This window comes from Myxine glutinosa, chromosome 9 (assembly GCF_964187855.1).
Source record: "Myxine glutinosa chromosome 9, kmMyxGlut1.1, whole genome shotgun sequence".
In the NCBI taxonomy this organism is placed as follows: domain Eukaryota; kingdom Metazoa; phylum Chordata; class Myxini; order Myxiniformes; family Myxinidae; genus Myxine; species Myxine glutinosa.
Genome location: NC_136269.1, coordinates 12,920,973 through 12,946,269, shown reverse-complemented (window position 1 = coordinate 12,946,269; position 25,297 = coordinate 12,920,973). Strand labels below are relative to the sequence as shown.

General features: G+C 43.2%; 1 protein-coding gene and 1 long non-coding RNA gene across 2 annotated transcripts in view; one reads left to right on the top strand and one right to left on the bottom strand.

The window, feature by feature from the left end:
- The window catches only part of LOC137435640 (uncharacterized), a 38,212-nt gene extending 28,560 nt beyond the window's left edge, over window positions 1–9,652 (bottom strand). Inside the window, exon 1 of the long non-coding RNA XR_010986126.2 lies at window positions 9,301–9,652. This is a non-coding gene — a long non-coding RNA (uncharacterized LOC137435640). The remainder of the gene's footprint in view (window positions 1–9,300) is intronic.
- Window positions 9,653–9,780: 128 nt separating this feature from the next.
- PROX1 (prospero homeobox 1) overlaps window positions 9,781–25,297 on the top strand; it is an 86,255-nt gene continuing 70,738 nt past the window's right edge. The window contains exons 1-4 of the mRNA XM_078784118.1: window positions 9,781–9,920; window positions 12,195–13,941; window positions 20,634–20,739; window positions 24,982–25,176. Of these exons, the coding sequence (XP_078640244.1) occupies window positions 12,278–13,941; window positions 20,634–20,739; window positions 24,982–25,176 (1,965 nt within the window). The 5' untranslated portion in view covers window positions 9,781–9,920; window positions 12,195–12,277. The remainder of the gene's footprint in view (window positions 9,921–12,194; window positions 13,942–20,633; window positions 20,740–24,981; window positions 25,177–25,297) is intronic.

Sequence of the window (25,297 nt, the reverse complement as noted above, 5' to 3'; positions counted from 1 at the left end):
CCGTTCTCAAGACCGAACTCTCTTATCTGTCTCCCTCTTCCAAATCCTGGTGGCGTCTGGTCAAATCCGTTTCTGGTGTTTGTTCCCCCTCCATCCCCTCCCTTACCTCAAACGGCTACACAGCTGACTCCGCACGTGAAAAAGCTGAATGCCTCAACTCTGTGTTTGCCTCTAAATCTTGTGTCCCAAACCCATCCCTCTCTGTACCCACCATACCCAGTCGTACCCTGCTGCTCCTGGACTCCGTGTCCTTTCCTCCTGACAAGGTGGAAAAGTTTCTGTCAACCCTCGCCTCTGATTCTGCAACTGGACCCGACGGCATCAGCCCACGGGTCCTAAAATCCTGCTCTGCTGCTCTATCTCACCCTCTCTCTGTTCTCTTCACCCTCTCTTTTGCTCAAGGTCAACTGCCATCTGCTTGGAAATCAGCCAACATCACCGCTTTGCACAAAAAAGGTGCAAAAACAGATCCTAGCAACTACAGACCAATCAGCCTTCTCCCAATTATCAGCAAAGTCATGGAATCCATCATTGCTTCTGATATGAAATCTTTCCTCTTCTCCAATGGCTTGATCTCTGATCATCAACTTGGTTTCAGACCAGGTCACTCTACTCTGGACATGCTGCTTCTGCTGTCTCAACAATGGATGGAGGTCCTCAATGCCAAACAGGAAATTAGAGCTGTCTCCCTCGACATATCACGTGCCTTCGACACGGTCTGGCACCCCGCTCTGCTCACCAAACTCTCCTCCTTTGGTATCCATGGAAATCTCCACGCATGGCTGGCGGACTTCCTCTCTAGTCGTCGTCAACGTGTGGCCCTGAATGGGTTTCTCTCATCTCCTCTTCCTGTTCAGGCTGGAGTTCCCCAAGGCAGTGTTCTGGGCCCCGTGCTTTTTCTGGTCTTCATCAATGATCTCTCTGACTCTCTCGAAAATCCTCTCTATCTCTTTGCTGATGACTCCACTCTCTGCCGCTCCATTCCTCTTCCCTCAGATCGGCAGTCTGCTGCCTCCTCACTCTCTGAAGACCTGGACAAAATCACAGACTGGTCAAACAAGTGGAACATGTCTTTCAATCCTGACAAATCTCACACTCTTACTATGTCTCTCCGAAAAGATCGACTGGACAACCCTCCCATCTACTTTCTCAACAATCCTCTCCAAGAAGTTCTGTCGCTCAAGATTTTGGGTCTCACTATCTGCCATGATCTTTCTTGGGAAAACCACATTTCCAAGCTGGCCTCCAAAGCCAGTCGCCGACTGGGCATCCTGCGTCGTGCGAAGTCCTTCCTCGGCACACCTGAGCTCCTCACCACATACAAGGCTTTCATCCGCAGCTCAATGGAATACTGTTCTCCCCTATGGGCCGGTGCTCCTGCCTCACACCTAGCTCGGCTTCACGCTGTTGAAACCAAAGCTTTCAGAATTATTGGAATCTCCCGCGATGAAGCTATCTCTGAGGGCCTTTCACTCACTCACCGCAGGCAGGTAGGTGGTCTTTCTGTCTTCTACCGACTCCTCTCCGGCCTTGCACCCCCAGCTCTCTCTGTGCTCTGTCCCCCAAATATTCCTACAGGTCGCACAAGATCTGCCAGCAACCCTCTGATGGTTAAACTGCCGAAATCTCGGCTCTCCGCTCACCTTCACTCTTTCATTCCTCTTTTCTCCCGCCTCTGGAACAAACTCCCTCACTCCCTTCAATCCCACTCCTCCCTCCAGGTCTTTAAAACAGCTGTTCACCACCATCTCTTATCTTCCCCCATCCAAAACCTTGATCTTTTCTACCCCCGCTAATTCACCCCAGATCCACCTTGTTTGAAATTCCAACTTCTTTCCTGGAAGTCCTGGCAGTGTCCATATGTTTTATACCTCTCCCACTGCCCCCTTCCCACGCCCCCCCCCCAAAGCCCTCGCCCTCTCTCAGATCTCTCGATGTCTCCATGTCTCTCGGTCCCTGCTCTCAAATGTTGTGTTTGTGTCCTTCCCCCTCTCTCCCCATCTTGTCTACCGCTCCCTATGTTTTTTTTTTTATGTGTCGGTTTGTCTTTCTGTGTGTTCATGTGATTAATGTTCGCTCTTTCACGAGCCTCGATATTGTATACAAAAAAAAAAAAAAAAAAAAAAAAAGTGAAAAGGAAGAGTGTACATTGTAAATAAAAAAGGGTGAAAAGGAAGAATGCACATTGTAAATAAAAAGGGTGAAAAGGAAGAGTGTACATTGTAAATAAAAAGGGTGAAAAGGAAGAGTGTACATTGTAAATAAAAAAGGGTGAAAAGGAAGAATGCACATTGTAAATAAAAAGGGTGAAAAGGAAGAATGCACATTGTAAATAAAAAGGGTGAAAAGGAAGAGTGTACATTGTAAATAAAAAGGGTGAAAAGGAAGAGTGTACATTGTAAATAAAAAAGGGTGAAAAGGAAGAATGCACATTGTAAATAAAAAGGGTGAAAAGGAAGGATGCACATTGTAAATAAAAAGGATGAAAAGGAAGAGTGTACATTGTAAATAAAAAAGGGTGAAAAGGAAGAATGCACATTGTAAATAAAAAGGGTGAAAAGGAAGAAGGAAGAAGAGTGTACATTGTAAATAAAAAGGGTGAAAAGGAAGAATGCACATTGTAAATAAAAAGGATGAAAAGGAAGAGTGTACATTGTAAATAAAAAAGGGTGAAAAGGAAGAATGCACATTGTAAATAAAAAGGATGAAAAGGAAGAGTGTACATTGTAAATAAAAAAGGGTGAAAAGGAAGAATGCACATTGTAAATATAAAGGGTGAAAAGGAAGAATGCACATTGTAAATAAAAAGGATGAAAAGGAAGAGTGTACATTGTAAATAAAAAGGGTGAAAAGGAAGAGTGTACATTGTAAATAAAAAGGATGAAAAGGAAGAGTGTACATTGTAAATATAAAGGGTGAAAAGGAAGAGTGTACATTGTAAATAAAAAGGATGAAAAGGAAGAGTGTACATTGTAAATAAAAAAGGGTGAAAAGGAAGAGTGTACATTGTAAATAAAAAGGGTGAAAAGGAAGAGTGTACATTGTAAATAAAAAGGATGAAAAGGAAGAGTGTACATTGTAAATAAAAAAGGGTGAAAAGGAAGAATGCACATTGTAAATAAAAAGGGTGAAAAGGAAGAATGCACATTGTAAATAAAAAGGATGAAAAGGAAGAGTGTACATTGTAAATAAAAAAGGGTGAAAAGGAAGAATGCACATTGTAAATAAAAAGGATGAAAAGGAAGAGTGTACATTGTAAATAAAAAAGGGTGAAAAGGAAGAATGCACATTGTAAATATAAAGGGTGAAAAGGAAGAATGCACATTGTAAATAAAAAGGATGAAAAGGAAGAGTGTACATTGTAAAAAAAAAGGGTGAAAAGGAAGAGTGTACATTGTAAATAAAAAGGATGAAAAGGAAGAGTGTACATTGTAAATATAAAGGGTGAAAAGGAAGAATGCACATTGTAAATAAAAAGGATGAAAAGGAAGAGTGTACATTGTAAATAAAAAGGGTGAAAAGGAAGAGTGTACATTGTAAATAAAAAGGGTGAAAAGGAAGAGTGCACATTGTAAATAAAAAGGGTGAAAAGGAAGAGTGTACATTGTAAATAAAAAGGGTGAAAAGGAAGAGTGTACATTGTAAATAAAAAAGGGTGAAAAGGAAGAATGCACATTGTAAATAAAAAGGGTGAAAAGGAAGAATGCACATTGTAAATAAGAAGGATGAAAAGGAAGAGTGTACATTGTAAATAAAAAGGGTGAAAAGGAAGAGTGTACATTGTAAATAAAAAGGGTGAAAAGGAAGAGTGTACATTGTAAATAAAAAAGGGTGAAAAGGAAGAATGCACATTGTAAATAAAAAGGGTGAAAAGGAAGAATGCACATTGTAAATAAAAAGGATGAAAAGGAAGAGTGTACATTGTAAATAAGAAGGGTGAAAAGGAAGAGTGTACATTGTAAATAAAAAGGTTGAAAAGGAAGAATGTACATTGTAAATTAAAAGGATGAAAAGGAAGAGTGTACATTGTAAATAAAAAGGGTGAAAAGGAAGAGTGTACATTGTAAATAAAAAGGGTGAAAAGGAAGAGTGTACATTGTAAATAAAAAGGGTGAAAAGGAAGAATGCACATTGTAAATAAAAAGGATGAAAAGGAAGAGTGTACATTGTAAATAAAAAGGGTGAAAAGGAAGAATGCACATTGTAAATAAAAAGGGTGAAAAGGAAGAATGCACATTGTAAATAAAAAAAGGATGAACAGGAAGAATGCACATTGTAAATAAAAAGGGTGAAAAGGAAGAGTGTACATTGTAAATAAAAAGGATGAAAAGGAAGAGTGTACATTGCAAATAAAAAAGGATGAAAAGGAAGAATGCACATTGTAAATAAAAAGGGTGAAAAGGAAGTGTACATTGTAAATAAAAAGGGTGAAAAGGAAGAGTGTACATTGTAAATAAAAAGGATGAAAAGGAAGAGTGTACATTGTAAATAAAAAAGGATGAAAAGGAAGAATGCACATTGTAAATAAAAAGGGTGAAAAGGAAGTGTACATTGTAAATAAAAAGGGTGAAAAGGAAGAGTGTACATTGTAAATAAAAAGGGTGAAAAGGAAGAATGCACATTGTAAATAAAAAGGATGAAAAGGAAGAGTGTACATTGTAAATAAAAAGGGTGAAAAGGAAGAGTGTACATTGTAAATAAAAAGGGTGAAAAGGAAGAGTGTACATTGTAAATAAAAAGGATGAAAAGGAAGAGTGTACATTGTAAATAAAAAAGGATGAAAAGGAAGAATGCACATTGTAAATAAAAAGGATGAAAAGGAAGAGTGTACATTGTACATAAAAAGGGTGAAAAGGAAGAATGCACATTGTAAATAAAAAGGATGAAAAGGAAGAGTGTACATTGTAAATAAAAAGGGTGAAAAGGAAGAGTGTACATTGTAAATAAAAAGGATGAAAAGGAAGAATGCACATTGTAAATAAAAAAGGATGAAAAGGAGGAGTGTACATTGTAAATAAAAAGGGTGAAAAGGAAGAATGCACGTTGTAAATAAAAAGGATGAAAAGGAAGAGTGTACATTGCAAATAAAAAGGATGAAAAGGAAGAGTGTACATTGTAAATAAAAAGGGTGAAAAGGAAGAGTGTACATTGTAAATAAAAAGGGTGAAAAGGAAGAATGCACATTGTAAATAAAAAGGGTGAAAAGGAAGAATGCACATTGTAAATAAAAAGGATGAAAAGGAAGAGTGTACATTGTAAATAAAAAGGGTGAAAAGGAAAGGTGTACATTGTAAATAAAAAGGGTGAAAAGGAAGAGTGTACATTGTAAATAAAAAGGATGAAAAGGAAGAGTGTACATTGTAAATATAAAAGGATGAAAAGGAAGAATGCACATTGTAAATAAAAAGGATGAAAAGGAAGAGTGTACATTGTAAATAAAAAGGGTGAAAAAGGAAGAATGCACATTGTAAATAAAAAGGATGAAAAGGAAGAGTGTACATTGCAAATAAAAAGGGTGAAAAGGAAGAGTGTACATTGTAAATAAAAAGGATGAAAAGGAAGAATGCACATTGTAAATAAAAAAGGATGAAAAGGAGGAGTGTACATTGTAAATAAAAAGGGTGAAAAGGAAGAATGCACATTGTAAATAAAAAGGATGAAAAGGAAGAGTGTACATTGTAAATAAAAAGGATGAAAAGGAAGAGTGTACATTGTAAATAAAAAGGGTGAAAAGGAAGAGTGTACATTGTAAATAAAAAGGATGAAAAGGAAGAGTGTACATTGTAAATAAAAAAGGATGAAAAGGAAGAATGCACATTGTAAATAAAAAGGGTGAAAAGGAAGAGTGTACATTGTAAATAAAAAGGGTGAAAAGGAAGAATGCACATTGTAAATAAAAAGGATGAAAAGGAAGAGTGTACATTGTAAATAAAAAAGGATGAAAAGGAAGAATGCACATTGTAAATAAAAAGGATGAAAAGGAAGAATGCACATTGTAAATAAAAAGGATGAAAAGGAAGAATGCACATTGTAAATAAAAAGGGTTTAAAGGAAGAATGCACATTGTAAATAAAAAAGGTGAAAAGGAAGAATGGACATTGTAAATAAAAAATGGCGAAAAGGAAGAAGGCACATTGTAAATAAAAAGGGTTTAAAGGAAGAATGCACATTGTAAATAAAAAATGGCGGAAAGGAAGAATGCACATTGTAAATAAAAAATGGCGAAAAGGAAGAAGGCACATTGTAAATAAAAATGGCGAAAAGGAAGAATGTACATTGTAAATAAAAATGGGTGAAAAGGAAGAATGCACATTGTAAATAAAAAAGGGTGAAAAGGAAGAATGCATATTGAAAATAAAAAATGGCGAAAAGGAAGAATGCACATTGTAAATAAAAAATGGCAAAAAGGAAGAATGTACATTGTAAATAAAAATGGGTGAAAAGGAAGAATGCACATTGTAAATAAAAAATGGCGAAAAGGAAGAAGGCACATTGTAAATAAAAAATGGCGAAAAGGAAGAATGCACATTGTAAATAAAAAAGGGTGAAAAGGAAGAATGCACATTGTAAATAAAAAATGGCGAAAAGGAAGAATGCACATTCTAAATAAAAAATGGTGAAAAGGAAGAATGAACATTGTAAATAAAAAAGGGTGAAAAGGAAGAATGCACATTGTAAATAAAAAAGGTGAAAAGGAAGAATGCATATTGTAAATAAAAAAGGGTGAAAAGGAAGAATGCACATTGTAAATAAAAAAGGGTGAAAAGGAAGACTGCACATTGTAAATAAAAAATGGCGAAAAGGAAGAATGCACATTGTAAATAAAAAAGGGTGAAAAGGAAGAGTGTACATTGTAAATAAAAAGGGTGAAAAGGAAGAATGCACATTGTAAATAAAAAGGTGAAAAGGAAGAGTGTACATTGTAAATAAAAAAAGGATGAAAAGGAAGAATGCACATTGTAAATAAAAAGGGTGAAAAGGAAGAGTGTACATTGTAAATAAAAAGGGTGAAAAGGAAGAATGCACATTGTAAATAAAAAGGATGAAAAGGAAGAGTGTACATTGTAAATAAAAAGGGTGAAAAGGAAGAATGCACATTGTAAATAAAAAGGGTGAAAAGGAAGAATGCACATTGTAAATAAAAAGGATGAAAAGGAAGAGTGTACATTGTAAATAAAAAAGGATGAAAAGGAAGAATGCACATTGTAAATAAAAAGGGTGAAAAGGAAGAGTGTACATTGTAAATAAAAAAGGATGAAAAGGAAGAATGCACATTGTAAATAAAAAGGATGAAAAGGAAGAATGCACATTGTAAATAAAAAGGATGAAAAGGAAGAGTGTACATTGTAAATAAAAAAGGATGAAAAGGAAGAATGCACATTGTAAATAAAAAGGATGAAAAGGAAGAATGCACATTGTAAATAAAAAGGCTGAAAAGGAAGAATGCACATTGTAAATAAAAAGGGTTTAAAGGAAGAATGCACATTGTAAATAAAAAGGGTGAAAAGGAAGAGTGTACATTGTAAATAAAAAGGGTGAAAAGGAAGAATGCACATTGTAAATAAAAAGGATGAAAAGGAAGAGTGTACATTGTAAATAAAAAGGATGAAAAGGAAGAGTGTACATTGTAAATAAAAAAGGATGAAAAGGAAGAATGCACATTGTAAATAAAAAGGGTGAAAAGGAAGAGTGTACATTGTAAATAAAAAGGGTGAAAAGGAAGAATGCACATTGTAAATAAAAAGGGTGAAAAGGAAGAATGCACATTGTAAATAAAAAGGATGAAAAGGAAGAGTGTACATTGTAAATAAAAAAGGATGAAAAGGAAGAATGCACATTGTAAATAAAAAGGATGAAAAGGAAGAATGCACATTGTAAATAAAAAGGATGAAAAGGAAGAGTGTACATTGTAAATAAAAAGGGTGAAAAGGAAGAGTGTACATTGTAAATAAAAAGGGTGAAAAGGAAGAATGCACATTGTAAATAAAAAGGATGAAAAGGAAGAATGCACATTGTAAATAAAAAGGCTGAAAAGGAAGAATGCACATTGTAAATAAAAAGGGTTTAAAGGAAGAATGCACATTGTAAATAAAAAAGGTGAAAAGGAAGAATGGACATTGTAAATAAAAAATGGCGAAAATGAAGAAGGCACATTGTAAATAAAAAGGGTTTAAAGGAAGAATGCACATTGTAAATAAAAAGGGTTTAAAGGAAGAATGCACATTGTAAATAAAAAGGCTGAAAAGGAAGAATGCACATTGTAAATAAAAAGGGTTTAAAGGAAGAATGCACATTGTAAATAAAAAAGGTGAAAAGGAAGAATGGACATTGTAAATAAAAAGGGTGAAAAGGAAGAATGGACATTGTAAATAAAAAATGGCGAAAAGGAAGAAGGCACATTGTAAATAAAAAGGGTGAAAAGGAAGAATGCACATTGTAAATAAAAAATGGCGAAAAGGAAGAAGGCACATTGTAAATAAAAAGGGTGAAAAGGAAGAATGGACATTGTAAATAAAAAATGGCGAAAAGGAAGAAGGCACATTGTAAATAAAAATGGGTGAAAAGGAAGAATGCACATTGTAAATAAAAAATGGCGAAAAGGAAGAATGCACATTGTAAATAAAAAATGGCGAAAAGGAAGAATGCACATTGTAAATAAAAAATGGCGTAAAGGAAGAATGCACATTGTAAATAAAAAATGGCGAAAAGGAAGAATGCACATTGTAAATAAAAAATGGCGAAAAGGAAGAATGCACATTGTAAATAAAAAATGGCGTAAAGGAAGAATGCACATTGTAAATAAAAAATGGCGAAAAGGAAGAATGCACATTGTAAATAAAAAATGGCGAAAAGGAAGAATGCACATTGTAAATAAAAAATGGCGAAAAGGAAGAATGCACATTGTAAATAAAAAATGGCGTAAAGGAAGAATGCACATTGTAAATAAAAAGGGTGAAAAGGGTGAAAAGGAAGAATGCACATTGTAAATAAAAAAAAGAGTAAGCGAAATCTGGAGGAAGAAAGTTCAGGTGATCACGTGTGTTTCCTAAAAAAATCACTTAATTCGTTAAAATGAAATGACCTTTCAGAACCTGAATCAGCCATTTTGATTTCGCGCCAAGAAAGTTCGTGAGAAACAGGTTCTTCATAATTGAAGATGAAATTTGCAAGAAGAGGAAGATTCTTGCAATGTGTAAATAATAAAAGGTAGGAATATCTGAATGTTTCATCGCAGCGCAATAAGACGATCCTAAATAATGATTAATATAAATAAGTCATAAAACATCGAGGTCGATTCACCTTGTTCTCTAATCGGGAGAAGTCTATAATCGTAGCTAAAGCCTAAAGCGATGCTGCTGCTGGCACCGGACGCCATTGGCTCGGATAACCAGAAGCCATCTGTTGCGGGATCTGCGCACCCAGACCGTCCCAACAAGAAAGAACCGACTTCCCTCGTCTGCAGGTCTGCGCCTGGCGGGGCGGGGCCAAGCAGCGCGGCCGCGCCCTGCGTCACATCACGCGGAAAGGATACCCCGCGCCATTGGTCAGCGCTCCTCGTGACGCCATGACGCAGACGGCGAGGCTCCGCCCAATGCTTCCTTGGCCGCGTCTTGAGCCGATCTTGAGCCCAGAACGAGACTCGCGGGGCGCGTCACTCGTTCCTCGCTCTCCGGGTGCCCCGATCGCGCTCGTTCTCGATCCCGGAGACCCGAGCGACGCCGTCCGACCGTCCAGGGCGACTCGCTCACCTTTGGCGCCCGAACCGCTATTCCGCGACTCCCCTGCTGCCCGCACTATCTTGTCGGAGAGCGTCGCGCGTCCAGCCCCGGGGAGTCGCGTTCATCTTCAGACGCCTTCCGTCCCCTTCGTGCTCCGCGCTCCCGGCTGCCTCGCGCCGACGGACACCTTTCCTAAGTGCGGTGAGTGGTCGCGTCTTGACGACCCCCGGCGGCCCCCGAGCAGCGGGAGGTACCGGACATGCAAAAGGAGGGATCGAACGCGCTTAGCTCACCTTGTGTTGCCTTTGTCCTTAAGCTGTGCCCTTTGTCTCTCCACTGGGACTCGCTCTGCCAAATGTTCCGTGTAAGTGGCACCTGCTGGGCAGTCGCATTCCCGCCGCCTTTTATCTCCCCGCGTCCTTATCTCACTTGTTTCCATTTTCTTACTCGCTCCCCTTCGCCCTCGGAAATCTCGGTTTGTTTTTCTCTTTTGGGGGGCCGAGGGAGGGGAGGGGGGCTAATTTTCCGAGCCCATTAAGCGCGTTCCCACCGCCAGCGCTTTTTGGGCCCATCACGCGACGGAGCACCCGAGACCGATGGTCTCCAAGTCGGCGAGTAGTCCGTGACCGGCTCGTGCTGGGGGCCGCGTGGGGTGTTCACCCGACGGGTTCCCCCGCGGCACGAGGACGAGGTTCGCGCGCCACGACTACTTCGCCCGTAGTTTGATGAACGCGCGGGGATCCCGCGCCGCGCGCTCCGAGCACGACCCCATTCATAGGGAGCACGTCGTGCCAGGTGTACGGCGCTGGTACAAAAACAACAACAACAACAACAACAACAACGAACATTCCTAATTACAACTAGAACACAATGATCGCTCCCGACGCTGCGCTTGTCGTTTAGATCGCTGCGTCCGGACAATAACATGTCAGAGCGATTTGTAAAACAAATTCCTGAGCGAGCTGAGGGGGCGCGCGGGTGGTGGGAAGAACCGGGAAGGTGAGGGGGCTTGGGAGGGGGGGCCACGGGGACAGGGTGCTCGAACCACCGATACTGCGCTTCGCAAGACCCGCGCCTTTTAACTTGTTTCAGATGTTCCTTTTCATATCGTTTAATTCTACTCAATGGTTTGCATTGTGCGCTAAATGTTTTATTAATTAACGCGAGCACTTTGTCTGAAGCTCCGCCCCCGGGGAAAAAGTGGGAGGTCTGGGGCGGAGCTTCGCGCACAAGTTTGTGGAGGTTAGGGGGAGGGGAGAGGTGGATATAATAAATAAATAATAATGTTTCACCCATAAGTTCCTTATTTAAACAATAACAAAAAGTAACAGTTTTGCTTATATTCACTTTCCCTTGTTTACATTCGTTTACCAGTACAACTAGTACCGGTATGAAAAGCAAAAACATGATGTGCGCTTCAGACATGTCAAACACCTCTACCTGCTGAGGATACCTTCAGGGCACCTGTGCAGAGAAAAACACATTCTTGAATTTGAAATGATTCTCCAAGGACGACGTGAAAGAAAGTCCTTCGTCTTGTGTACAATGAAGAACTGGTGTTGCTAGTTAGTGAAGGTTGGCGTTGATCTGCGTCGATAGACAGGTACGTGACGTCCACTACATGGCGCCCGTCGATAGACAGGTAAGTACCAACCTGGGACGTCCATCAAGGTATTGTAACCCAGTGGGAAGCAAGGAGAAGCCGGGGAAGCAAGGAGAACCCGACGTTTCGGACGTTCGCCCTTCATCTGAGACGAGGCTTTTGCTCCGATGAAGGGTAAATGCCCGAAACGTGGGCCCTCTCGTTGCTTCCCACGACTGTTACAATATGTCGATCAGATCAGATCAACGTCCCGTCGTCCAGCTCGGCAGGCCACGGACATATCAACGAATCCGCTCTCTTTGCCTCCCAGGTGCAATCAGACGACTGGGAGCTCCTTGATCGTTTCATGTACATATTCACAGGTACACGGGAGCCATCATTTTGTGTGCATCATTAACAGTCCAAAATTTTGACGAAGCCGCATGTGTTTGCTGTTTGCGTCCCAGAAGCACTTTTTAACCGGAGGGGACGTGGAGTTAATCCATAATGTTGAAGTTAACCTGCTGAAGGTGAACCTGAGCGGGAGAGCAATTCCGACCTCTCAGTAATATCTTTGTATCCGCAACTACGCTTCCTACCGGCTCTCGTCTACTCAAGCAATCATGCTTTAGAAACCCTGCGCCATTTATTCCCAGCCGTGAAACGCCTGTGTAACCTCTTCCCTTGGAAAACGACAGCTCGATAGCTGCCTGTGTGTAATAAATACATTCGACTTTGAAATCAGTGTATAAATCTTTACACCCTGGTAAAAAACATAAACTATCTCTGTGACGATGTCGGTGTAAGTCACTGAAAATATAAAGCTTTGCTCTGACATCGGCCTCAAAAGGAGGTATTTCATCTTTGCTTCTGTCTGTTTCCTTTTGCTGCAGCAGCCCCTCGGCCTGTCGACATGTCTGGGTGGCACGTGGTCATCTGACGGGGTCGGCCGTTGAGCTACGGTGGACGTGGGAGGATGGATGGGGCGATGGGCACCGGTGACATTGTAGACGAGCGTAAAGAGGCCAAAGCCCAGGGTGCCGCGACCGTTCTCCGAAATCTGCTGAAACGAGGGAAGGCTGTGGAGATGGGCCTCTCGTGTACATACCCGGCGCGAACAACGGGTCTACCTCAACTCTTTAAGTACACCAACGCAGAGAGTAAAAACTGCTTGGTTGGTGCGACGAATAAGGCATCGAAGACCTATACGAAGAACTCCGATTTCGAGTCAGGATGCTTGAATTTCTGTGAAAAAGGCCGCCGTGTAGTTGCCCGGGCATCTTCGCCTGTATGCAGACCCTTCGATGCACACCTTCGAGCAAAGCGTGCGCGTGTGGAGAACATAATCCGTGGCATGAGCAGCTCGCCCATTGTCGCGGCCCGTGATAACGACGTTGCTGGAGACCCGGCCTACGATCGTCGTTCGCCAAGCCCTGCAGATGGCGAGGTGAGCGCTGGCAGCAGTGTGGCTCCGGGAATCGAAGACTATGGCAACGACGGTGATGCCAGTCAACCCTCTGATGGCCGACATCGTGAACACAAACGTAAACAGCGGCTACCACAGCAGCAGCAACACTTGAGTCGAAAGCAAGAAGTTGAAGCTGAGCGGCGCCTGCAAAAGCTTGAGGAGCGACGGCGTCTCAAGCAACAATTAGAAGACCTACAACGGCAATTGCGGCAGCTCCAAGAAAAGTTCTTCCAGGTATATGAGAGCAGTGAGTCTGAACCAGAGGAAGTTCTGTGTGAGTCTGATGGTGGGTCAATCAACGGGGTACGGTGCCCATCTCCAAGCATAATTGATTGCTTTGATGGTAAAGGTGGTAAAACCCTTGGGCGTGTACATAATTTCGATCACATACGAAGGAGGAATGATGGACATCGGGCTGGTCACCCAAGGTTGGCCGGTGCTACTTTGCTGGGGGAAAGCAGTGAGTTAGGAGAAGTTTTGAAACGGGACTTGAACACCGCCATGGCCGATGTAGTGGACACAGTTGTGAATATGTTTTCATCACGAACTGGAACTGGTGGCGGCTCGTTACCTGTTAGGCAGCATGGACCCTCTGCTCCACAACCCACTGTCAACGGTGATATCCACGGCCTCCATTTGGCCAGCAGACACCTGCAGTGCTTCAATGATGCAGCGATGAGCGAATCGTCACGAAGAGGCCATCCCTCCACTCAGCCGGATCCAATAGAGCACCATCTTACCGATCAAACGGAAGCTCTTCCACTTGTGGTACGTAAAACGTCACCCAAAAGGTCATTCACTGCAAATTCAATTTCAGAACGCTCAGCTGCCTTCACAGACGGCCCACTTGGCTTCTCTTCGGCGTTCTCTAACCCAGCATTGCACCCTTTTGGACTACCCATGCCACTTCTGGCGTACACCCTGCCTAAAGGACTTGAGAGCAACGAAGCTACCAAGGCTATGGGGCACAAAGAGTCAGGCATTGCATCGCCAGAGTTACTTGAACTAGCCAAAGATCTCGCAGGACCTCGGTCAAAAGCAAGAAACCCTCCGACACCTTCACCAGCACTGACGAGCAGCTCGGGAGAAGGAATGTCCATTTCGTTGGTCAAGTCGGAGTGCGGGGAACTGCAGGATGCTGCAGACATCTCTCTCTATTCTGCGGCCACCATATCCTTCAGGCGGCCACGGTCAACCGTTGGGATGAGCTTGAGATGAAATGTGAAATTTTGGTGAATTTATCACGAGTGTGGTTGTTGTGAGTGCGTGTGTTTGCTACTTACATTACGTGTCCCGGCCCGAGCTGAGACCTCCGTTTTGTTAACAATCCTCGTGGGTACTGAGCGTAATGTTCTTTACAACATGCTTCACTAACTCCCATCTATGGCGAGTTAGTCAGGGCTCTGGCTAAACCTCAGGGACACCGGACATTCTCTGCTTCAGGTGCTTCGGCTTGTTTGATCTTAAATATCTTCCTGGTTATTATTTTGCATGGCCTTCGCTGATATTGGGCAATGATACGGTGATTGACAGGGTTTACTGAGGCGGCAAACAAACGACAGTAGGATTGCGGCACGTTCGAGTGAGACATTGTCTTTAATGGCGCGATTAGCATTGTATCTGGACAGTCTTTGAACCATTTTTGGCCCAAATCGAGCTCCGCAGAAACATAATGCGTCAAACATAAAGAGAGTACTGTGACGTATGTGTCTTTGTTGATGAAAGGTGGCTAAACCGAAGGCAAGTGTTCGAGAAACTGCTTGGAATCGGAAATCTTGTTCCATAATGCCTTTCTTTGTCATGTCCAAGTAACAAATCCTTGCTGGGTCATGTAGGTAGCCAAGAGGCTGTATTGTTTGGCTTTCGTCTGGTTATTATATTGTGAAGGTAATTGGACCATTGTGGGCAGGTGATGTGGGTGATTTGGGCAACAAGCCAGTTGCTCTGGTGTTTGTCTTCACAGACAGCTTGGGCTGTGCTTGTTTAAGGGACATTCATGGCATGGCAATCTGCCATTCGACTTTGAAAAGCCATTGTCATTATGTGGGTGTTTTCAGGTTATTTTGAAGTTTTTCTTTTATGGGAGGCTGTTGTTGTTGTTGTTGTTGTTGCACTTCCAAATGGAATGGTTCTTGTCTAAGGAGGAAATGCACAAAAGTGGATGTTTTGTTAGTGTTTTGAGCTTGAATGTGAGGTGTGTATGTGTGTGTGTGTGTGTGTCGTTGCTTGTTATCTCCATATGTGGGTTTCAGAAGGTGGAACGGAGCTCTCCCAGGTCTCGAAGTGTCCATCTCCATTTTATTAAGGGATCATGATTCATGGACCGATTTGTAAAGTTTTCTTGTGTGTGTGTGTACACTTGCATGTGCATCTATCTTAGGTCATTAAAGGAGCCTCGTTAGGCAAGTGTACCAAGGTGTTGAGCATATCTGACAGGATATCGAGCGTCGTGGTGTTGACCGTTTTCCGGAGCCTCGGCCTTGCTTGGGGATAACAGGTCTGCCATTGGTACAGGACATGCTGACAGTCATTCCGGGTGTTATGTAGCACGGCCACCTTGTAACCACTAAGCTGCTGACCAAAAGGAGTTCAGGAGCTCCGTTACAGTCTTTTCCTTTTGAACCACATCCTCGTTGTCAAACAGGAATGGCGTGAGCGATGAAAATCTTTACTTTCTAACACTGTTCCCACCATCGTACTCTCACCCTCCTTACCCTCCTCCTTGGAGGACGTTTCACAGAAAAGTAAAAATTGATGGATGCCATCTTCATGCGATGCCTTTAAGTTGACTTGTATTGGCTTTTATTCACAGGCCAGCAACCCAGTGAGGCCGATTCCCCTCGGCCAACAGATGCGATTTTTATTAACCTGCAATTTCTGTCGTGCGGTCTTTCCTCATTCAGCTGCCTCCCATCAATATATGTCACCGACAATAAGTCAGGAGATAGACACCTCGGAAACGCGAGCGACTGTCTGGCACGAAGAAATGTGAGTGTGCGGGAGAAAGAGAGGTGACTCGTTGAAGAATAACCTCAACTCACGGCACATTGATATGTCGTTCATACCTGTCTTGAAGGCTTTCAGTCGAAGGTGAGGATGGTATTGGGTGCGAGCTCAGAAGGGAAGCCTTTCATCTTCCTGTGAATCGCAAGTGGCCATGTTTGCCTGAGAGGCGGAGGCCCACCTGTCTCCTCACACCTGCTGCCGATACTCGGATTACATGGTGCTTTGTTTGCCGTACCTTTGTGCTCGTGGCATCGACTCCTTCCAATCCGTGTGGGCAAGATGGCTGTTTAATTTATTATTTTCTGGTTAAGTTGACTGGTGCTTCCCCTTTTTATTTCTTCTTTTTCCGCACTCACCAGGCGCCTTCTGCGACAGCAGCCTTGAAAGGTTGTGGTTTTATTTGTTGCTGTTTTCAGAGAAATTCTGCCTGTTCCTCTTTCTTCAAGTGAAGTGAGCGTAAAAGTACCAAGATGATAAAAGGAAAAATACTCATCGGTTTTGGAAACTAAGCTTCACCCATGGAGATAAGATATGGACGTGTACGTAGTCCAGAAGTTGTATCCGTGTTGGTTTTGTGAACTGCTTTCTCGGATCATCGGTTGTCCTCGTTTCCGGGTCCTTTTGTGCCATCCGTTGTGCGTAATGTTAGATAAAAGGTAAAAATACAAATAAAAAATTAAACTAAATGGGATTTAAAGTTCATTGTACCAGCCCATGTTGTGAGTACCAAGGTGTTCATCGTATTTGTGGTGTGGTTGTGTGTAAAAGATGTCGTTTACAAGTTCTGTTTACGACTCTGTACGCTATACACAAAGTCTCTCTCCAAAGAGAAGGTTAAATGTGCAAAAGGAAAAGGAAATGGTATTTGCTCAAACTGAGAGGACATCACCCATTGGTGAGTTACTCATTGGGGGTTCATCCCCTGGAATAATAACGGGTGATCCAATAGCTGGGTTGTGTAGATTGGAAATCATGCCGGCCGTCCCATCTGCTGTCACTTCATTGTGCATCGACTCCGAGTTTGGGAGGTCGACAGTTCTAACCCGACCCCGGCCGAGTCATACCAAATACTTTAACATTGGTACGTGCTGCGTGCTTGGCACTGGGAATTTATAAAGGAGAGAGCACGGATGAACAACCATAGGTTGGTAACCATTGTGCAGACTTGATGGGCCTAATAGCAAGACGAGTTCCCTTACAAGGAACGTTGATGCAGGACAGGAGGAGACCGTTCAGCCAATCAAAGCCTGCATTATGATTGCCAATCTAAAGGTTATCTGTCCGTGTTCCATCGTTTGTAAACGCTGAACACGGACTATTTATAAAGTCTTGAGTATGACCCGGCCGGGTTCAAACCACCGACCTCCAAGACTCAGAGTGGACGCTCTAACATAACCCACCCCGTCTGGTGTAAAATGGCCTCCTCCTGCGTTTAAGTTCCTCCTAAGGGATCTCCTACATCATTATGGATGTGAAATTACCTCCCGGCTCCTTGCAAATAGGGCAGATCATTGTGTGTTGATTTATCCAGGAATGTTTTTATGTCTGCATGGAAGGTGCACTCACTTACCTTTGTGTCCTCCAGCTTGGGTTTGATTTCAGTCCCAGCTATAAACGGTTGGATCAGTGCATCCCAGGCAGGACATTGCATCGCAAAGTGCGGCCTCCTTCAGATGGACGTTAAGCTGCCCCTCCTGTCTTCTCCTCGTAAGTTTGTAAATTTTAAAGATCGCATGGTGTTCTTCACTAAGAGTAGGCGAGTTATCGCCAGCTTCATGAAATAATCCCTAATCCCTGCCTAAAGCAGCTCCAGTTGAACGTAAGGCCTGTCCAGCTGGCTTTTGAAAGCCTTGAGCCAAAGCCCTCTCCCAGGCCGGCCCCAAAAGACGTTGGGATGAATTGGGACCATTACAGAAGTAGTATAGTAGTTATCCATGAATTTTAAGCCTCTCTTTATACATATTGTTCATAGTTACCTCCACCACCAAAGGTGGGCAGAGGTTATGTTTTCACCTCTGTTTGTTTGTCTGTGACCAGGATATCTCAAAAAGTTATGCACGGATTCAGACGAACCTTGGTGGACAGGTTGGGTGTGCGACAACGAAGAGTTGATTTGATTATGGTGAAGATCCTGATATGAGAATTTTTAAATTTTAAAAGTCATTCTTCACCATTGAGTGATTGGGATAAAAATGATATATGACACGACATCACAAAAAGTTGTGGACGGATTCGGATGAAACGTGGTGGACAGGTTGGGTGTGTACAACAACAACAACAACAACAACAACAACAGGCATTTTAAAGGCCATTTTCCCTGCAAGAGCGGGGGTTAGCCCTGGGTGTGTGATAAGGAAAAATTGATTCGATTTTGGTGAAGATCTGGATCCGGATCCGGATATGAGAATTTTGTTTAATTAATAAGTGATTCTTCACCATTAAGAGATGGAGCCAACAATGACAGTGTGAATGAATGAATGAATGAATGATCGTTTTAAGGCCATTTTCCCCGTTATAGCAGGGGTTAGCCTTGCGGGCCCCATGACAATCATGGTTCCCTGTTCGAGGCAATGTTTTTATGGCCGGATGCCCTTCCTGGCGCCAACCCTTAGTCGCCTCTTACGATGCGCAGGGATACGGTGTACCTATTCTAAACCGGGGTACACAACAATGACATAGTGTGTAGCACGATATTTCCAAAAGTTGTGGATGAGTTGTGATAAAACTAAGTGGATTAGTTGGTTAGGCGAGAAGGACAAGCCGATTCGATACTGGTTCAAGTCCGGATCCGCATCCGGCCTATCAGTGAGATCCAAAACGTAAACTGTTCAGCTAGTATGGCAGATTGGTGCAGGAATTCATTTGGCACACAGTCAGAGTATGTCCTAAGAAAGATATTTGGCTATAGGGCCATCGCAGATTTGTCCTTTTTTGAAAAAATGGCCACCATTGTTGTCATAGGACAAATCTGCGATGGTCCTATAGCCAAATATCTTCCTTAGGACACACTCTAACTGTGTGCCAACTCTCGTGCTTGTATCATCAAAGGCACAATTCTCCCAAATATTTAACCTATCTGCCATACTAAAAATTGGGCGCCATTTTTATTGGACACATCTGTGATGACTCTAATAGTCAGAATATTTAACTGTGTACCAAATACCATGCTTGCATGATTCAAACAACAGTTTATACAAATTAATATACCATATACCATATACCATAATATACCATATAAATGGCGGCCATTTTAAAAATATTGTTGTCAGAGGACAAATATATGATAACCCTATAGTTAGGGGTCTTTAATTATGTGCCAAATGTCAAGCTTGTATGACCACAACAACAGTTTATACACAGTAATGTACCAAATATATGTAAAATAACAAGCAATGGATGCCATTTTGAAAAATGGCCACCATTGTTGTCATAGGACAAATCTGCGATGGTCCTATAGCCAAATATCTTCCTTAGGGCGTACTCTAACTGTGTGCCAACTCTCGTGCTTGTATCATCAAAGTCACAATTCTCCCAAATATTTCACCTATCTGCCGTACTCAGCCTGTCAGAGGTGTGCTCTCTACCGAGTGGCGTTGTAGTTTTTAAATATGATCGAAAGGAGTTTGGAGCTTGCGCGTCACAAAGAAGACATTGTGTATAACAGCCCCATCCGAGCAGATCGATTTGGAATTGAAGAGCAGCTTAAGTCGGGCCTTGTCCTGCGTGATGCTCTCATGGTTGGACGATGGTATGAAGTTGTTTTATTTCTGCTCTATTTACTCGGTTGCTGACCTGATTTCTACACACGGAGGGAGAGAGTGTGGTGTGTGTCACCATAGAAGGGCACGGAGCCCAATTTACTATTTGAAATTTCCAGTAATGGTTAACGTGGGTTGCTGCAGTGTGGCTCATTTAACTGTTATTAATTTCCTTTCACCGGACAGCTTCTTGGATTAAATGAAACGCCACACTGCATAATTATTGGTAACAGCCTTTGTGAGCTGCTTTCGTGAGGCTAATAATTCATCATTCAAGATTCCTGATATTGGCTGAGTATTGTGTCCGCTATCCAATCGGAATGCCACCTTCGCCGTGGGAGCAATTTCTTCCTTATTAAGATCATTGTTTCACATGTTCGCAGCACGAAGACGTATGAAGAAGGAACAAACTTGTACGCATATTGGCATCACGATCAGAGTGTGAGAGCAGCTCAGGTACACTTACAATGTGAGAGTCACAGATTCGAGGAAGCACGCGTGACTGTATTATATTATTTATTTATTTTATTCTGGTGCACCAGTCTGTGACTGGTGTGAAGCTCGGTAAATGTCGAGGAGGAATTCTTGAGAGTTCCGAAAGATTACACTCGTAAACCTGCAGTTCTGTTCCGTAAACACCTGCACGATGCATCAAACTCCGCGTCGCCATTTTAATTGTGGGCCAGGAGCCTTTGTCCTGCCAAGGAGCAGGTTAATATAATGACTAGCAACTGCCCATTTTGCCAGAGAGTGCAGCTTCAGGAGGGTCCTTCCCTCATCCGGTGGTCGTCGTTATTTAAAGAACCTGGGCTCTGGGCGAAAAGGCAGTGCACGTCTTGTATTCCCAACAGAAATGGCCAATTAATCTTCATCCTGTCGGCTGATTGCTCTGTTTGAGTTAGCAGAGTTCCTTTGGCGTAATTGAGTCATAAATCCAGCGGCGGTATCAGAACGAAGGGGCGCGACGCTTTTTCTTTTTATTATTCCCTCTGGGCTGCGGGCTGGCGTCTGTGATTAGGCGGCCGTTTCCCCTCGACCCCTGTGTGTTCCTCGTGTCTGTCTCGCTTCTTTCTAAGTGGTCCTTAATGGCCGAGTCACATCCAGGAAGGACTGACGCCCAATCACCTGAAGAAGGCCAAGCTGATGTTCTTCTACACCCGTTACCCCAGCTCCAACATGCTCAAGGTCTACTTCCCTGATGTCAAGGTGCGTGTCACAAACTTGAGCACACATTTTGTGGTTGTTGTGATATTTCTCCCATTTTGGTATCTCAGTTGAGACCCCCCAATGAACTGAGCAATGGAAACTTTTCACAGATGATCACAATTTTTTTTTCCTGACTTTTTAATACACTTCCGGGGTGGCTTTGTCGAGATGGATGGATTGATGCCCCTTGTTATCATGACCCAAAATTTATTTTAAATAACGGTATTTCCATCATGTGAATATATTCTTCCTGATTTTATTGCCATCCGACCTCACCTGTCTATATTGCCAACTTATCGATCGTGCCTTGTATTTCCCTTATTCCCCCAAAGTGAGTTTTACTTACGGTATCCCACACTCACACTAGTTGCTCTTCTTGTCGTAGTGGGGTTCCTTACAGGATTCCTCGCCTTCCCGTGGTGCTGATGTAGCACAGGCGTGATGGGCCGGACAGCCTCCTCCTGCGTCTACCTTCCTCGTGTAGTCCCTCAAGTATTCCGCACAAGCCAGACATGTTCTAACTTTTCACTATTTATTTTGCCTTCCATGTTGGCATTCACATTCTTCATTTCACCAGCACGTTTCACAGATTTTGATAATTCTTTGAACGATGAATATTTAAACGCCTAGAGTTTCCTCCATCCGAGATGCAAGGTGGAGAAAATAGCGAAAGGCACCTTATCCGCATTGGAATTAGAAAAGCCTCGGCAAATCCCATCATCGCTCAAAATGGGAATGATCGAGGTTGTTCAGGTGGTCCAGCGAGAGAACACAAACTGTGATTGGGCCTTGTTTTGTGTAATGACGATTAAGAAATCCTGAATCGGTCAGTGGGTTCCCCTACCCGTCATGCAGTTTACCATGCAAGCGATGCGGTGTTGTCAATATGAGCTTAAACTCTACATGGACGATTTACACTGCTCGCTGCGTCCCGTACAGTCGGAGCAATCCTAAGTATGACATTTACCAAGACTGCAATGCGTTTTCGTGATGAAAGCAGGAGGGAGGAAAGAGGGCATTGACTGGGTGGGATCAATAGCCTGAGTGGCGGAAATATCCGAGTTTCTTCCCAAAAGCTGACGTTGAGATTTGGACCCCGGTGGAGGCGGCGGGGTAGGTGGAAGGCAGAGTGGATCTGTGGGATTAAGATGTCATCGTAATTGTGCGCCGCGTCTTTTTGATGGAACTCATTGAATATGTGAGGATCTCGTTGGATGGGGACAGAAGGCACACAAAGGCAGTGGGTGTGGGGAGGGTCCCGGAGGGTTGAGGGAGGGGGGGTTAGGGATTGGTGGGGAGGGAGGGTGGGGATGAGGTAGCGGACTCCTGTTTTGTCTAACAAAGGCAAGGGAATTGAAAAGCTGTCTGCGGCAGCTCACATATTGTGAGCCCACGCGAGGCATTGTCGACTGAAGGGAAATTGTGCGCGAGCACACAAAACGACAATTGTGGGAGATGTCTTCGTGCGGTAAAGAAGGTGCACAGAGAGAAATTACCAAGGGATGGAGGAAGCTTGCAATTCAATGTCTCACATGATCATTGTATACCCGGGACTGGTGTGGATGCATTTCTTTGAACATCGGCTCTGATAACTCGCCTCCATAGCTTTAAGCGAGTCTCAATGAGACGAGTGGGCGAGCACTTCGATGCTGCTCATGTGCGGCTCTTCCTCTTCGGAACTTTTACATTCTGAAATCTGCAAAATAGAACCCTCACATGCATTATTGTTCGCTTTTGTGTTTCATCAACTGCAAGAATGCCTCTTCACTTCAAGCACACAAATCGTCTTTCCCCTCACCTCATCTGGAGTTCTTAATAGCAAGTGAGACGTTCCTGCCAAAGCCAGTTCTTTCCACAGCAGAGGCCTTTTTAATCATCTTTGTCCTTCATTCCACATTGGCTATGTGAGCTAATTTTCCCTTGAAGACTGTCCTTCGCTTGCTGTGTGACCACTAGGTGGGCCAGAGGTGAAATATGATCACTCCGACGAGGCTATTCGCGTTGAAAAGTTTGCCAAGACAGACGGGTGTGAATACGCGAGTGGAGCTAGCGATGATGAAAGCTATTTTCTTTTGATGCAACGTGAGGCAAAAAAACAAAGTGGAAAGACATTTCAATTAAATTTTGATTAAACGGCAACAGTTTTCACATTCGTCGAGTAGGCTTTAGATTTTTCTCCGATTTGGATGAGAGTGTTTCCTTCGTCTCTCAAATTGTTCATTGTGAAGGCATGCACCCTCTCTCTCGACTTCTCTCCACCCTCTCTCTCTCTCTCTCTCTCTCTCTCTTTCTCTCTCTACCTATCTCTACCCCTCCCTCTACTTCTCGCTACCCTCTCCCTCTACTTCTCACTACCCCTCCCTCTACTTCTCTCTACCCCTCCCTCTACTTCTCACTACCCTCTCCCTTTACTTCTCTCCACCCTCTCTCTCTACCTATCTCTACCCCTCCCTCTACTTCTCGCTACCCTCTCCCTTTACTTCTCTCCACCCTCTCTCTCTACCTATCTCTAGCCCTCCCGCTACTTCTCACTACCCTCTCCCGCTACTTTTCGCTACCCTCCCTCGCTACTTCTCTCTACCCCTCCCTCTCCTTCTCTCCACCCTCTCTCTGTCTCTACCTATCTCCACCCGTCCCTCTATTTCTCGCTACCCTCTCTCACTACCTATATCAACTTCTCCCTCTATTTCTCACTACCCTCTCTCTACCTATCTCAAACCCTCCCTCTACTTCCCGCTACCCTCTCTCACTACCTATCTCTACCCCTCCCTCTATTTCTCGCTACCCCCTCTCGCTACCTATCGCTACCACTCCCTCTATTTCTCTCTACCCTCTCTCTCACTACCTATCTCTACCACTCCCTCTACTTCTCGCTATCCTCTCTCTCCACCTATCTCAAACCCTCCCGCTACTTCCCACTACCCTCTCTCTCCCTACCTATCGCTACCTCTCTCTCTCTCTATACCTATCACTACCCTCCCTCTACTTTTCGCCACCCTCTCTTTCTACCTTTCTCTACCCCTCCCCCTACTTCTCGCTACCCTCTCTCCCTACCTATCTCCTATCTCTACCCCTCCCTATACTTCTCTCTACCCCTCCCTCTACTTCTCACTATCCCTCTCTCCATCCTCTACCCCCACCTCCTCTCTACCTCATTCTACCTCTACACCTCTGTCTACTCCTCTCACCCTCGCTCCTCTTTCTCTGTCTTTCCTTATCGTCCAACCCTCTCCATCTCTCTCTCCTTCTCTCCTTGTGTTAGGCATACTTTTTACCATCCTGTGAGAGGTAATAGAATCACCCTAATTGGCAGAATGTCTCCAAGCATCATTAAACAAATTGTAGTTTTGCCAAGCGCGATGTGCCCTCTTCCAACAGGAGCAATTGAAAAAGTTAAAATAATTATTTGATGTTTTCCTATTTGTGTGTCCTCACTGCAAAATGATACTTTGCTTGTGTGTCTATAGCACAAGTTTTGGTAAATGATACCGGAGCTTTAATGTGATGCACGATCATTTTGACAGACCAGACATGATTTTGTCACAACCATCGCACCTTGACCTGAATCACGTGACTTGTAACTCTTGCGCTTGAATTTTTTTTTGCTCATCACAGCTGTTTTTTTCAATGAAGTGCAGGAAAGCTTTTCTACATCTACTGAGCAACTTTTGTTGTTGTTGTTGTTGTTGTTGTTGTTGTTGTTGTTGCTGCGATATCTTAAAGTGCATGAGTTGACTTTCTTATTTTGTTCGTTGTTTTCAAAGGTTGCCTTTACTTTTTAGGAAACCTTTGTGATGATCGACATCGGAATGTCTTCGTTCTGCATGTTTTTGTGTCTGCGATTTGATGGGAATTGCGTTCTGCCCATTTCTCTTGCAGGAATTGAAGTTTCACTTTAATGCAGGAACTATTAACCTGTACATCACATGTTGTAGGTATTTTGAATTCTGTTTTAATAGTTTTCGGTAGTGGGGTAATTTTGGAAATGAACGGGTCTTTTGGAGGGAGGGCATGGTAAGATGTTCTGTTTCATGGTACAACTGGCAAAGCTGAACCTGGATACGTTCTGCTCCTGTCTTTTACAAACGAACGTACATGTGACCTCACTAACACCTCTCGGAATTCAAGTGGTGACACGCCCGAAAGTCGCTAAGCGCAGCTACATGACAAAGGGGCGGTCGCCGAGCACCGAGCTTCCATTCCTGCCTCGTTGACGCCCATCCCTCCCCACCCGACCCACAGTTCAACCGCTGCATCACGTCGCAGCTCATCAAGTGGTTCAGCAACTTCCGCGAGTTTTACTACATCCAGATGGAAAAGTTTGCCCGGCAAGTTCTGACAGATGGCACGACCAGCACGGACGACCTAGCGGTAACCCGGGACTCCGAGATCCTCCGCGTGATCAATATTCACTACAACAAGGCCAATGACTTTGAGGTACTCGCCGATCTGTTTTCCAAACTTTACTTTTCTTTTTCAATCTCATTCCTTACTGCACACTGGTCTAACTCATGGCATGAACATCTTGGCTCCCTCTACCTCTCTTTGTGCTTTTGTG